Below are 15678 nucleotides of genomic sequence, written 5' to 3' on the forward strand. Positions count from 1 at the left end.
AGTGCAGCACAGCGGATACTTTTTCCAGGCAGGAAATAAATTGGCGCAAGACTGCAGGACAAATAGAATGTTTCCCTTTTTGGGAAACGGAGGGCCCACTGACTATATTCAATCAGATAAGATATGTGTTGCACAGAAATGCAGTTATATGAAGTGCAGCAGAGCGGAGACTTTTCACAGGCAGCAAATAAATTGGCGCAAGCCTGCAGGACAAATTGAATGTTTCCCTTTTTGGGAAACGGAGGGCCCACTGACTATATTCAATCAGATAAGATATGTGTTGCACAGAAATGCAGTTATATGAAGTGCAGCAGAGCGGTTACTTTTCACAGGCAGCAAATAAATTGGCGCAAGCCTGCAGGACAAATAGAATGTTTCCCTTTTTGGGAAACGGAGGGCCCACTGACTATATTCAATCAGATAAGATATGTGTTGCACAGAAATGCAGTTATATGAAGTGCAGCAGAGCGGTTACTTTTCACAGGCAGCAAATAAATTGGCGCAAGCCTGCAGGACAAATAGAATGTTTCCCTTTTTGGGAAACGGAGGGCCAACTGACTATATTCAATCAGATAAGATATGTGTTGCACAGAAATGCAGTTATATGAAGTGCAGCAGAGCGGAGACTTTTCACAGGCAGCAAATAAATTGGCGCAAGCCTGCAGGACAAATAGAATGTTTCCCTTTTTGGGAAACGGAAGGCCCACTGACTATATTCAATCAGATAAGATATGTGTTGCACAGAAATGCAGTTATATGAAGTGCAGCACAGCGGTTACTTTTCACAGGCAGCAAATAAATTGGCGCAAGCCTGCAGGACAAATAGAGTGTTTCCCTTTTTGGGAAACGGAAGGCCCACTGACTATATTCAATCAGATAAGATATGTGTTGCACAGAAATGCAGTTATATGAAGTGCAGCACAGCGGTTACTTTTCCCAGGCAGGAAATAAATTGGCGCAAGACTGCAGGACAAATACAATTTTTCCCTTTTTTGGAAACGGAGGGCCCACTGACTATATTCAATCAATATTATATGTCTTCTGGCCCTGCCTACACAATTCTCTCCCTGTAGTATTACTGCAAGGCGCAATGCTCTGCAGACAGACGATTTTGAAAAGAAAAAAATATGCAACACTGCTAACAGCAGCCTGCACAGTACTGCACACGGATAGATGTGGCCCTAAGAAGGACCGTTGGGGTTCTTGAAGCCTACACTCACTCCTAACACTCTCCCTACCTAAGCACCACTTCTGTCCCTGTAGTATTACTGCAAGGCGCAGTGCTCTGCAGACTGTCGATTTTGAAAAAAAAAAATGTGTGCAACACTGCTAACAGCACCCTCCACAGTACTGCACACGGATAGATGTGGCCCTGAGAAGGACCGTTGGGGTTCTTGAAGCCTACACTCACTCCTAACACTCTCCCTACAGCAGCACCAGCAGCAACACTTTCCCTTTAGCTAACTCACAAGGCATCTGAGGCGAGCCGCGGGAGGGGCCGACTTTTATACTCGGGTGACATCTGATCGCCCCAGCCACTCACAGAAGGGGGGTGGTATAGGGCTTGAACGTCACAGGGGGAAGTTGTAATGCCTTCCCTGTCTTTCAATTGGCCAGAAAAGCGCGCTAACGTCTCAGAGAGGAAACTGAAAGTAACTGGAACACCGCGTGGTGCTCGTTAAGAGTAACGAGCATCCCGAACACCCTAATATTCGCACGAATATCAAGCTCGGACGAGTACGTTCGCTCATCTCTACTTCTTATGGCTCAGTGGGTACTCAGCATGAAACTTAAAGGGGTTGTCCGGCCATTAACATTAGGTCTCATTACTTCTGTTTGCCCAATACAATGCACTTTGTAATATACATTGTGCATTGTAAATTAGGCAAACAGAAGTTATTCAGTTACCTTTAGGGTTGCCCCCCCCCCCTGTGTTGCTCCTCGGTTGCCATGGTTCCTGGTTCCGACAAGTCTCTTGTCCTCTTCTTGTCGGGACGACCGGGGACGCACCTCTCCAGCACAGCTCTGCGCATGTGCAGAAGAACTTCAGCCTGGGAAGCTCAGTTCTGCCTGCAGGGGAGGCGTGTCTGCTGGCTCTTCAACTCCAAGGTAAGAATGAGAGGAGGGGCGGGCTCTCGTGGGGGGGGGGTGGAGGAGGAGGAGGAGGAGGAGGAGGGAGGGAGGGAGGGAGGGGGGAGGATGGATGGATGGATGCGTGCAAGTGGCTGTCAGAAGTCCCGGGGGGGGGTGCAGTGATGTGTGTGTGTGTGTGTGTGCAATGTCAGGAGACCCGGCTGTCAGAAGTCCCAGGGGGAGGGGGGAGGGGGGGTGCAGTGATGTGTGTGTGTGTGTGCAATGTCAGGAGACCCGGCTGTCAGAAGTCCCGGGGGGAGGGGGGGGTGCTGTTAGTGTACTTGTGTGTGGGCACTGTAAAGGGGGACTCTGTGGGGGAGGTCACAGGGGGGGGCACTGTATAGGGAGGCTGTGGATGGGGGGCATGTATAGGGGGGGTACTGCGGAGGGCACTGTGGGGGGGGGGGGAATACTGGGGGGGGCACTGTTGAGGGGGGACTGTGGAGAATGCTGTGGTTGGGGGGAATGAGGGGGGCTACTTTGGAGGGCACTGTAGGGGTGACACTGGGGGGCATGTGTAGGGGGTACTGTAGAGGGCACTGTTTGTGGCACTGTGGGGGATCATTAGGGGGGCACTGTGGGAGAGTGCACTGTGGGGGGGGGGTCATTGTGAGGGGGGGGTCGCTGTGGGAGGGGCACTATGAGGGCATGTGTGTGTGGGGAAATGTTTTGTTTTACTTTACTTTAGCAGGGTGGGGGAGCAGTAGGTAGCCTTGCAGTGGGGGGCTGCAGGAGAGTTCTCTCTGGGCTCTCCCCAGCCCCTCTCCATTCACTATACACTGTGCTGCTGTTTACACTCATGCCAGGATTTTATCCTGACATGAGTGTATAACGCAGTCTCCCCTGGCCACACCCCCTCTGATTATAGTATGCAGCAGGGGGCGTGCAGAGACTGTAGAGCAGTTCAATAGAGGTGGGCATGTCGTGGGCGTGGCTAGGACGTGAGCTGAGGGAGGCCATGAAATCCTGCCTTTTCATGTCTCTTACTACCATCGGGAGCGCGCACACAGAGGAGGGAGAGCGCAGAGCATGTGAGAAGGCAGCACAGAGGCACCATCTTTGAAAGCTGCAGTGAAGATCAGATTCTAAGGTAACAAACTGACATTGCAGCTGATCTGCCTGCCGGTTTGAGTCCCTGTATGCTGTCTGTTACTATCCTTACTGAAAGGAAAGCAGCAGCATTATAAAAATTTTTACCCTGTGTGGCCGGACAACCCCTTTAATGTTTTCAAGACTCACAGTCTTCATAGTGGATATTTCTCTCTCTCTCACAATGCAGCAGCAAATGATCAGAGCTTCCTCAGTTTCCATAGTCAACTGCCTAGCACCGCAGTCTGCACAGGAGGCTACGTAGAATTGTGGCACAGCTTACATAACTCTGCTTTCAAGCTCTAACACAGGCTTCCAACATTGCTCTATTGCTCACATTTCTATCTGAATTTTACTACATGATGATGACACAACGACAACAACCACAATGGGCATGCCACATCCTGCCTGTTATAGTTCCCTCAGCACCACCCTGTTGGGGTTAGTAGGTCCTTAGACCAACTTAGAGACCAGCAGGGTCACACCCTTCCCCTTGATTTATTTAACCTGCCATAGACCTCTACGGTAGCCTTCTGCATAACATGCGGAAAGATAGGGCAAGACCTATCTTTTCTCGCGCACAGGTATTGCGTGCGAGAAACACAATGCACCCATTGAAGTCTATGGTTAAGAGCAACATGCTTGACTGAAACATGTAAGACGGCACGTGCTCTCTGTTCCTCCATGTCTGTCTGGATTGTTTAATAAGAGAAAAAGTTTTTTACACAACACTCGACTTACTCTGTTTTCCTGTGCATTGAAATCAATAGGTTCACTTCATCACATTTTGCGGGCATGCGCAAATATGTTTGTCTGTTTAAGCCCTTACAGTGATACCTCTTTTAAGATATGTAGGAAATCTGTGTGGTAGTATGACCTAATTAAGCTAATTTGCTTTCTTGCTCACTTTCTCACACTTTGCAGTTTTAAAGGTTTAAGAATCCAATAATTATAATCACATTTCTGGCAATGTATACAATGTATTATCATGTCCATTTTGTTTAAAACCATATTTCCAGCTATTTGATGATCTCCACACAAAAAAATCTAAACAAAAATGAATTTTTAGACAAAAGATGACTTTTAACCACATTAAACTGACTTACATCCATAGATATTCCATTTTAAGATACAATATCTTTAAAAAATAACTCTGCACAAAGCTGCACAAGTGAGAGTAACTTTTGTTATCCATGAATACCTTACCTGTGGCACCCATTTGGAAGATACAAAACTGGTAACTTCTACGACTGGTAGACCGGCTTCTGAGAGACGATTGATTAACTCAATTTTCACGTCAGTTGGTACAAAAGCCTAGGAAGGAAATATGTATTATCAGTGGTCCATTCTTCTACTTATATTATTTACAAATAATATTATTTAGAGTTGAGCGAACATACTCTGCCGAGCTTGATGCTCGTTCGAGTATTAGCGTACTCGATGGTGCTCGTTACTCAAACAAGCATCAAATCGTGTTCGACCCTGCCCCAGTTTTTGGCTCCTCTCCGCTGTGACGTGCTTGTTTTAGCCCCTCCCCGCCGCGACACAGCGCTCGTCATTGGCAAATTTTTTGACGGGCAGGAAGGGGAGAGAGAGAGAGAGAGTCAATGGGGTTCATTACTCGAGTATAGCTCTCGATTTTTACGAAAAGCTCGACTCGAATAACGCGAACCCGAGCATTTGGGTGCTCGCTCATCTCTAATAATCATTTATGTACCCTTTTTCTGCAACTAATGCATTCCCATACATAACCAGAACACTAGCAGTTATTCTCTCTGTGCACTCCAAAGTTCATCATATGAAATGCATTTATTTGCTAATTTCTGTTTACTGATTTTTTAGCCTATGATTTTACTTTGTAAACTGTACTTATTCTTGCCATCTGTCAGAGTCTGAAAACCAATCATTTGATACAATTAATGGACTGGATACATTAATTAAAGGGATCGCATCACCTACATTTTTTACCATTTAAAGCCAGAGAGTGAAATACATTCCATTTTTCTAAGTTGTTTTTACTTTTTGCTTGTAGACTTTTTATTATATTAGCTGTACAGGACAATGGGGGCAGCCATCTTGCCTGAGCTGCAGCTGAAGCGATCCCCTGTGCCTGGAAAAACAAAGATCCCTGCACGACTGCCTGATGCACACTGTGCATTCGTATTCAGAAGTAGTCAAAGGCCTTAAACACATGGGCGTGTTTTAGTTCCATTACGAGGCTGTGAAAATCATGGCTGTATAATGGGATGAAACTTCACTATCAGGATTCTCGCGTGTTAATGTTATGTGCAAAAAAAGATAGGACTTGCCCCATCTTCCCGCTTTTTCTTCCCCAAAACTCGCGCAAAATAGTGCAGAGGTTGAGTAGTTAAAAAAAAAAAACAGTTCATGCGCTAATACGCTCTGTAGCAGCAAGTGTACACCAAGACAGTACACCTGCTTTTATTAACCAGTACTGGCCATATGAGTAAAACTGCACAGTCAGATCAGCCTGTAGAGTCTTAGACTACCAATTCATGCCATGTACAGTGTGCATCAAGTAGTCAAAGAAATGGATTGGCCACCTTTGTTTCTCTAAGCCTGGAGGGTCGCTTTAAGAGCACTTAGCTATACAGCAGCTTCATGAGGCAGAGCCACAATAGACAGTAGCAGACTCATGGACTGAGGGTGCTCTATTCATGTTGTGTGACCTTTTATCAGTCATTGTGCACGGAGGGAGAGTAGATTAGCCGTGACCCTCACTTATCATTGCTTTTTAAAAATATGTCTAACATAAAAATTAGAATTATACAATAGTTTATCTTGTGATGATACAGCCCTTTAAAGACAGAAGACAGAGTGTTCTTATTAATAATGCATATTTCAACCAGGGTACAGTTGCTAGCAGCAAGGTCACAGCTACAGCTGTAGCAGCCAGAGCAACTACTGCAGGGGCTTGAGGCAGAGTATGCCTACTCTATAATTGTGCTTTTGTGAAAAAAAATTACCTTGATGATACTAAACTTTTTATGGTGATTAAAATGAAAGATGGTGATATTATATTAAAAATACGTCTTGATACTTTAAGAATGGCACTATGTATATAAATGTAGTGTAATACACCTAGTTCAGAAAACAAAGGTTACCCTTGCAGTTAGAACTGACGTAGTCATCTGTCCGCTTTACTGACATGACTGTGTTAGTAAATAGTTACTTTCCCCCTAAAATTGGAATTCTGGAGCATCTTTTCTTAGAACTCTACATTGTGCAGTATTTCTCCTGAAAATAATTAGGATAAATTGAATACCAGGCGTTACCATTTTTTTCAGATTGCCCCAAGAGTGTAAAGGTCCTTTTATACGCAATGATTATTGCTCAAAATTAATTTAAACTGCCAAAAGTGAGTGATAATCGTTATGTGTAAACGCGGGCAGTCATGCACTAATCATTCACTTGTCGTTAGCGGCAGGTTTTTAGCCGGTATAAAAACCATCTTGAGGCTGCTCAGATTTCGTTCCATTTGGATGTAGTTTATTCAATCTTTTGAGTGGCTTCAAGATGGTTTTGTTTGCCTTGTATACACAATGAGTACATTGTCTTCTGCAGGCAAAAGTAAACAATGGAATCTGCTGGTCAGATAATCTCTCACACAAACGCGCACCCATCTGAAACTAAAGGCCCTTTTACATGCAAAGATAATCTTTCAAACGACAGAAAGATTGAGCGATCTATATGCATAAATTGTTAATGAACATTAACACTTTTTTATCTTCATTTGCATGTAAAAGGGTCTCCTGGAGCTGTTTGCATAGTCCAGGGTGTTTTTAAGCACACACCCAGCTGTGCAAACATTCCATTGTTCACCTCATGGCTAGTGTCAACATGCTGTGGAGAAAACAGCATGCAGTCTATTGTAAGATAAATGTGTTTGCTTTATCTTTCAGAAGCTGAACGATGAATTTTAAGTTAACCTTAAAATCATCGTTCAAACGAAAAGTGCACGATGCCCGCGTTTTCATGTAATGATTATCGCTCATTTTCGGCTGTTTGAACAAATTCTGAGCGATAATTGTTGCGTGTAAAAGGGCCTTAACAGCTGCTACTGAGATTACTTTAGCTAGTGAGGGAAAATACAGATGATTAGGTGCGAGTAATTTTATGCAAAAATGTCATCAATTCGTTGAGTCATAAGGCGTTTTAGCAATTAGTTTTGCGTAAAAAAGGGCCTTAACACTGTTCTATTACTGGTGATAGTATCATATTGCATAGATAAATACCTCTTTGACTGTAGGAATGGTAACATCCAATTGGCAATGTGTTCATTCCTTTTCAAGAATAACAGAATAATGGCACAATGAAGAATTAAAAAAATATATATATTATAAGCGCATGCTCCGGCATTAGCACTCCATGAGGAAACATGACATGTCATGAAAGCTGGCAGATCTATATGGGATTGAGCCCCATGTGTATCACTGCTCCAAATGGCAACTTCCTCAAGGTGTATGTCATAGTACTTTCTATGGACACCTAATATGCACATATATGCTACCTTTTCATTTTGTAATCCATCTCTTGGTCCAACTTCTACTATTTTGACATATTTTGGAAATCCACTTAGGCACGATTCCTGTAAAAGAAAATGTATTAAAATATAGAATATGTTAACCACAAAAACAAGTTTTACTCAAGTACTTGCTTGTAGTGTGCTAGAGTATCCACTATCTATTTTCATATTTTATGAAGCTTTGCCTCTCTATGCAAACAAATATAGAGGAACTGCATATTGAAAATGTAATGGCAATGTCCTAAAATTGGGTCAATAAATTCATGGCTATTTTCATGTAGGTATCATTATCTACATAAAATTTTCATGGATAATGCAAAACCATTGTTTTTTTTCTCAGCAGATTTTTTCTGAGTAGGAAATTGTTTTTACAAGAGCAAATGCAAGCTCTTTTCAAATAACAACACAATTCTGGGAAGTAAGATAAACTGTATGAAAGAAAGAAATAGCTATGCAAAAAAAAAAATTGTATTCGTTGATTCATGAAGAAAATAGCTTTCGATAAATACAACCCATGGGAGCAATTTCACTCAATTAATCTGATTAGTAGGGGGCAAAATAGCTTCAACCTCTGTCTTATCTCTTCTTTTTGGCCATTAGATTGGGGATAAGACCCCAACTATGGACTGCATAGAACTGTGATAGACTACCACTGTGCAAGGAACCAGGTTTGCTGTATGCTGCGGTCTTTCAGAGAAAACATTTTAGAAGAGGAGCTGAGAACTGGGAAAAGTGTCTGCTGAATCGCTGCTGCCCACCCAGTACTCCTTAACTAACTAACTTTCTAATCCACTGTCTGACATCTAAAGACATTCTGATTGAAGGCTATACAACTTCGATGTCAGAAGATGTCCGGCAGGGTATTCTTACTGTAGATCACTGGCCGCTCTGTTGTCAGGGGACCTCTCCAGCATGTCCCATACCGCAGTAGTGGCTCTAGCCAGCAGATGGCGCCATTGTATAATGGCAGAAAGAGAAAGCCCCCTAGGAAACCCTGAATCCAAAATTGGATTGCAAAGGGTTAATTGACAGGTCTCTCCCTATTTGAGTATAGACGTTGGAGGGTAGCCCCCTAGTGATCCATTCTCCTGTGCCTGTCTCGTTCCTACAATTACTGTAGGTTTCAAACACATTTTTGTAAAGAGGGAGCTTGTTGCTGATTCATGCTGTCTGTGAGTAGGGTAGACAGATTCCCTTTCTTGATGAGATTCTTGAAATCAGTTATCCACTATCTAGATGTAATTTCAACCCAGTCAGAAGTGATTTATACTAGATAACCCTGTCATCAAAATATTTTTTTAATGAAAATCAAAGTAGGAACAGAGGGTAGATTTAGAAGAGGCACACAATGAGCAGGTTTAGAGAAATTGTTGACCATTTTAACATATGGAATATTTGTCCAAAAACGTCATCTTTCATAAACCAACTGTGAATGACAAGTAACTCTGAAAAAGGACATCTGAAATCACCGGTGTATGGCCACTTATATCAAGAGTGAAACCACTATCAGATAGTAAAAGTAATTCTTATATGAATGTTACACATTATATGGTTATGCCACTTAAAAATCCTCCATCCCACTACTTTTACTAGTTCTTGACTGTTTAAATACATGTATATATACAGATTTATAAACATACACATGAGAGCAAAAACAGCACACTACCAAAGAAAAGTTTTATATACTGTACCTGTTCAGAAGTCGTTACATCTCCATTCCAAGTTTGATCTCTTAGAAGATGTTGGTAACTTAGACAATGCTTGACTGCAGTTGGGACGTTACCCATCAGCCACAGGATATGATCAGGCAGGTTTCTTTTAATTAGCAAATAACTGAAAGAAATGAAAAACAAAATGAAATTTGTAGAATTGGTTCCTCTGATTGTGTGACATTTTCTGTAATTTGGTCAATCTCGACTTGTTTGATGGGTCCCTTGGCAAAAAGTTGATTACAAAGTGTCCCTCTGCTGTCATCTGTTACATATGGTGAAACCTGACAGTACTTATTTTTTCTGCATTGCTACCACAGTATTACAAAGCACCCATTAAACCTTTAACATAACTGGGTCATGCATGTGATGCAGAACAGAACAAGGTCCTGCACAGAGGTTTTTTAAACTAGACAAACCCTTTAATAGAAACAACTGCCAGATTATAACAGAATATTACCTACTGCAATCTGCTTAACTGCTATGGGATAATATATTCTGAGTAGAGTTGAGCGAACATACTCTGTTCGCTCAACTCTATTAGCGTACTCGATGGTGCTCATTACTCGAACCATCATCAAGCCGTGTTCGACCCCGCTCCAGTTTTTGTCTTCTCCCTGATGTCACGTGCCTGTTTTGGCCCCTCCCCGACGCGCGTCAATGGCAAATTTTTAGAGAGAGAGAGAAAAAAAAAATCGGCACGCAGCGTCCCACATACAAAAATGCTCGAGTCTCCCATTGTAGTCAATGGGGTTCGTTACTCGAGTAGAGCTCTCGAATTGACTCGAATAACGCAGACCCGAGCATTTGGGTGCTCGCTCATCTCTAATACTGAGGGTTATGTATAAAACTGGAACAATATAACTTTAAAATAATGGAATTTATTAACATAGTAACATAGAATGTAAGGCTGAAAAAAGACACATGTCCATCCAGTTCAGCCTATTACCCCCAACGTTTATATAGAGGAAGGCAAAAAACCCCAATGAGGTAGAAGCCAATTTTCCCCATTCAATGAAAAAAAATCCTTCCTGACTCCGATCTGGCAATCGGAATAGTCTCCAGATCACCGTCCCTTCTGAAGTAATCACTATAAAACTATAAAATGTAATATTGTATTGCTCAAAAAAGTTGTCCAGGTCCCTCTTGAACTCACTTATCGAGTTCACCATCACCACATCCTCAGGCAGAGAGTTCCATAGACTCACTGCTCTTACAGTAAAGCACCCCCTTCTATGTCAGTGTAGAAACTTTCCTTCCTCTAGATGTAGACGATGTCCCTTTGTTACAGTCACTGTGCTAGGTACAAATAGATGATGGAAAAGATCTCTGTATTATCCCCTCATATAATTATCCATAGTTATAAGATTGTCCCTCAGCTGTATTTTTTATAAACAAAATGACCCCAATTTTGATAATTTCTCTGGGTATTGTAGTCCACACATTCCATTTATTACCTTAGTAGCCCGCCTTTGTACCCACTCAAGCTCAGCTATCTCCTTCTTGACTACTGGTGCCCCAAACTGTCCAAAATATTCCATGTCTGGCCTGACCAGTGACTTGTAAAGAGGAAGAACAATGTTCTCATCATGTGCCCTTATTGCACTTTTGATGCATCCCATGATCCTATTTGCCTTGGCCGCAGCTGCCTGATAATGGTTGCTGTAGTTAGGGCTCAGTCCCATGGGCACTTCCTGGCGCTGATGTGCCCGTCTTCCTGCACGAAGAAGACAGCCGCACTGCAGGTGCGGACAACTCTCTGCAGCGCCGGAAGGAAGAACACATGACCGGCAATGGAGCCGATCATGTGTTCTTTCTCCGCACCTGCAGTGCGGCCGTCTTATCCTGCAGGATGACTGGCGCATCGGCGCCCGGATGCGCCCGTGTGACTGAGCCCTTAAGCTTACAATTAACTAAAATGCCCAAGTCCTTTTCCATGCCAGTAATAATGATAAAATTCTCAGAATATCAGTAATGTTGAACTATTATAATTATCCACACTAGCAGTATTATTATAGCACCTGAAATGATACATCCAAGTAAATTAAAGCTCTGTAATGCCACACACTAATTTATACACCATTGTATTTCCTGCATCACTTTCCAGCTCAGCTTTCTGTGATTGCACCTTTTGCATCCTACGAATTCTCTACATTTATTCTCTAACCTTTCCAAGAGCGCCTGTCATGTAGAATAAATGTGCCAATACGATAATGAGGATTCTCTTATTTACCTGAAATGTGCTTATTCCTCCAGCTCTCTGAGGGCGTATAAAGCACATTACAATAAATTGCACATTGCCTTTGATAATAGATTGCAGAGGTCACTTTTCTTTGTATTATTTTGCTGTATTCTTACCCATAGTATACAGATCTGCAATCTGCTTAGTAGGTTTTACTCCATCAGGTTGCTTGTATAGATTTCCTGCCTGTATCACAGTTCTGCACTAGGCATGCTCCACTAAAGATGCTGTCACATTGGACTTAAAGCGGCAAAGTACACAGCTATTTAAAAGGGAAACACCAGGGTTTCCTCAGCCTCTACAGATGCAGAACAGTGCTGTACTTCCAGCTTATTTCAGAATGGGACTAGGTATTAATGGGAATAAGACTATACAGGACCACATAGGACTGATGTAAAGATTATCTGGAAATGGGAAAAGCAGACACATCAGAACCTTGCAGACCTCCATCTATTACAAAGAGCACTGTGATGTTTGTTTTCATTTAAGTAGAATTATTTGTAAACATATTCAATGAAGATACATAATGTATTTTTTGGCCTCCACACAACAGGTTGGGGCTTATCTTCTACTTTGTATGCTTTGCTATATGTGCTGCAGATGTAAAAGGGATTTATTCGTTGCAGCGTAAGGGCAAAAACACACTGGGGCACATACTAATATGCTCGCCGCTATGGAGTGTATTAGCGCTGCTAAAATCCCTTCCACCTCCCTTCTCCGGCTGCTGTCATAGGCTCCCATAGGATTGTATGCAGGCGCCAGCAGCGTAAAAGCGCCCAGCCGAAATGCAGTATCTTGGCCGCTCGGGCATTTTTACGCCACTGAAATACGCCCCTGTGCACTGAAATATTGTGCAATATCATTTTCATTTCCCATTTTGGCACGCACCAAAAAGGTAGAACCTGCTCTATTTTTGTGCGCATCTGTGCAGCAGGGGTCCCCATAGAATTCTATGGGAGGTGCACAAATGCGTGCACAATGTGTGCACAGATGCACAAAATGCTGCGCAATTCCACTGGAAAAAGAGCCCACCTCGGACTCATTGGACTAAACAACTTTTTAAATCTGGCGTGTTCGTGTTTAATATAAAAATCACAATAAAAGGGAAAGGGTTGGGTTTTTGACCCTCTAACAGCTATCAGATTATTAGGTTACCAGATACTATAAAGTAAACTCATAAATAGTTAAGTTGGTACATAGCACATAAACAGAGAGGTAATAACAGCACCCAGGTTAACTAACAGTATGGCCACATTCACACGGGCAATCACGATTTTGCCGCAAGAAAATCATGGCAAAATCACATCTTTGTTCCTGCAATTTCTGAGCGTCAGCGATGCTTTTTTAGGAATAATCTCGCATCGCATCACTGCCGGCCTCGTTAAAATCGTGTGAGAAAATGGGGCGTTTTTTTTTACCTGAAAGTCAGGGCTCCTTCTCACTGGTGATTGCAATGTCCCCAAGAGAAAATCACGGCAAAATCGCAACACTTTTTCTGTAATTTTTGAGCGTCAGCGCTGCTTTTTCACACAAAAATATCTCTGCCACATGAAAGTTCCTCACGTGTTTTTCTCGCGCGATTTTGACATGATTTTTTAACACAGTAATCAATAGGACTTTCGAATGTTAAAAACGCATCACATTGCATGAATATCACAAGTTCGTGCCTTGCAATGCGATAAAAAGGAGGCTCCATAGGGAAATGTGGGAGAATAAAAAATGCAAAACACAGAAAGATAGGGCATGCCACGATTTTCTCACAACATCGCATGAGTGAAAACATCACAAATGTGAAGGAAACCATCAAAATTCATTGGTTTCATAACTCTGCGTTTTCACTTACTCTTGCATCGTATGAAAATCCTGCGATTTTCTAGTGATTGTGAAGGCACCCTCAATGGGACTTTCTAATGTTAAAATCGCATCGCAAGTTCATGCGTTGTGATGCGATAAAAAGGAGGCTCAATAGGAAAACATGCAAGATAAAAGAATTGCACATCGCAGAAAGATAGAGCATGCCACAAATTTTTTGTTCACTCAACATCACATCAGTGAAAACATCGCAGATGGGAAGAAAACCATTGTAAGTCATTGGTTTTATAATCTGCTTTCTAACTGACTATCGTATCAGGCAAAAATCGTGCAATTTTTTTGCCCGTGTGAAACTACCTTCAGTCATAATGGACAATTGAGTTCAGTGTTGACATTATTGAAAGAGAAAATAACGGCATGGGCATTTACATCAATCTGCCATAACATTAACCCTTTCCAATCCAATGTCGGGCCTGCCCCAACATCATAATTTCCCTCCACAGCTCCAATGTCGGGGCAGGCCCGACACTGCAGTGCAGCAGTACATCTGCACCCGATCATCAGACACATCAGGTGCAGATACACTTCTGCACTAGTCCTCATTGAGGACCCCCGAGGAGAAGGCAGAAAGGGTTTTTAACCCTTTCTGCCTTCTCCTTTACACATTACATAGCGCTCAATTAGCGGTATGTAATGCACGGAGATTCCAGCCGGCGACCATGTGACCGTCGGTGTCACCTGACCCCCAGCGGTCACATGAACGCCGAGCTGGAAGCCTGCACCGTGGGGGGGCCTGCTTACCTGTCCGGCATCTTCCGCATTCTCCCTTCTGTCTCCCGGCTAGGGGATCATGTGACTGCTGGGTGCCACCTGACCCCAGCAGTCACATGATCGCCGAGCCGGGAGGCAGAGGGAGAATGCGGAAGATGTCGGACAGGTAAGCAGCCCCTCCTCCACGGTGCAGTGAGCATCTGCACCCTTCTGAACTCTGTCAGTTCAGGAGGGTGCAGGGCAATGTATTTTTTCTCATCTATTCTCACCAGCTCCAATTTATTTGGAGCTGGGGAGAATGAATGAGAAAAAATAATTGGATTGGAAAGGGTTAAAATTAGCTTCAATCACAATCAACTAGTGATGTGATTATTTCATTGTAATGTTACCTGTCAGTGAATGGGATATATTAGTCAGCAAGTAAATCTTTATGGGCTTTTTACATGGGATGATTGTCGCTCAAAATTCATTTGTTCGTGAATTGGCCAAGTCACTTAAGCCCACAAGCCCGCTGACAAAGGTCCTCGTTGTCTTGTGGGTCCCTACTCTCACAAGACAACTACCATGTGAAACCTGCCTGCATGCAGGAAGATCAGACCCACACTAGAACCTAGGGACCTATCTCATCCTAGATGGCAAACGATCCACAGCAGGACAGGATGCAGCTCACACAAAGGTGCCAGGAATTTGTATACACGACAGAACAGGACTGTTCATGCACCTTGATTGGCCACCTGCAGAGACCCAATGAACAAATCACTGTTCTCACACAACACAGAACACAGAACAGGACTGTTTATACACCTAGTCTGGCACAAACCCAATGAACACATCACTATTCACACACAACACAGAGCAAACATGCAAGCAAAACTTTAGGGTGAAGGAAAACTCAGCATTCTCTAGCAAGAGGGGCTGGTATATCTAAGCAGCAGACCAGGGGGTTGGCTGGCTGGAGAAATCCACACTCAACCAGCTCAATTATCCCAGAACTGGAAACCCATATAGAACAGCAGATCCCAGCAGCACAAGCTGAGAGTTACATTGTGTTTGTCTATACTTGTGACTTCATTAGTAATCAGTGAAGAAATTCAGGAAATTTCAAAGCGTTCACTTACCTTTTATTGCAACTATATTCTGAAGTTTGCTCTTGAAGGTTCAGTTAGTGCAATTAAAGGGAAGGCTCACATTGGCAAACTCCTTTATATAACAAAACATCCCTCTTTACAAACTAAAAGCTGATCACAAGATGTACTGCTACTGGACCCTCCAGCATTCAACTGTAAAAAGTCAGGAGACCTGCATGCAAGTCTACAATTTCTTTGTCAAACCACCACGGGAAAAAAAACAACTCAGAATGCCAAAATAGGAGATTT

General features: G+C 42.9%; 1 protein-coding gene across 1 annotated transcript in view; it reads right to left on the minus strand.

The window, feature by feature from the left end:
* HMGCLL1 (3-hydroxy-3-methylglutaryl-CoA lyase like 1) overlaps positions 1-15464 on the minus strand; it is a 134748-nt gene extending 119284 nt beyond the window's left edge. Inside the window, exons 1-4 of the mRNA XM_066590407.1 lie at positions 15421-15464; positions 9460-9601; positions 7754-7831; positions 4429-4536 (exon numbers count right to left, since the gene is read on the minus strand). Coding sequence (XP_066446504.1) covers positions 4429-4536; positions 7754-7831; positions 9460-9555 — 282 coding nt within the window. The 5' untranslated portion in view covers positions 9556-9601; positions 15421-15464. The remainder of the gene's footprint in view (positions 1-4428; positions 4537-7753; positions 7832-9459; positions 9602-15420) is intronic.
* Between the last annotated feature and the right edge of the window lie 214 nt (positions 15465-15678).

The sequence above is a fragment of the Eleutherodactylus coqui genome, chromosome 1, assembly GCF_035609145.1.
Source record: "Eleutherodactylus coqui strain aEleCoq1 chromosome 1, aEleCoq1.hap1, whole genome shotgun sequence".
NCBI lineage: Eukaryota > Metazoa > Chordata > Amphibia > Anura > Eleutherodactylidae > Eleutherodactylus > Eleutherodactylus coqui.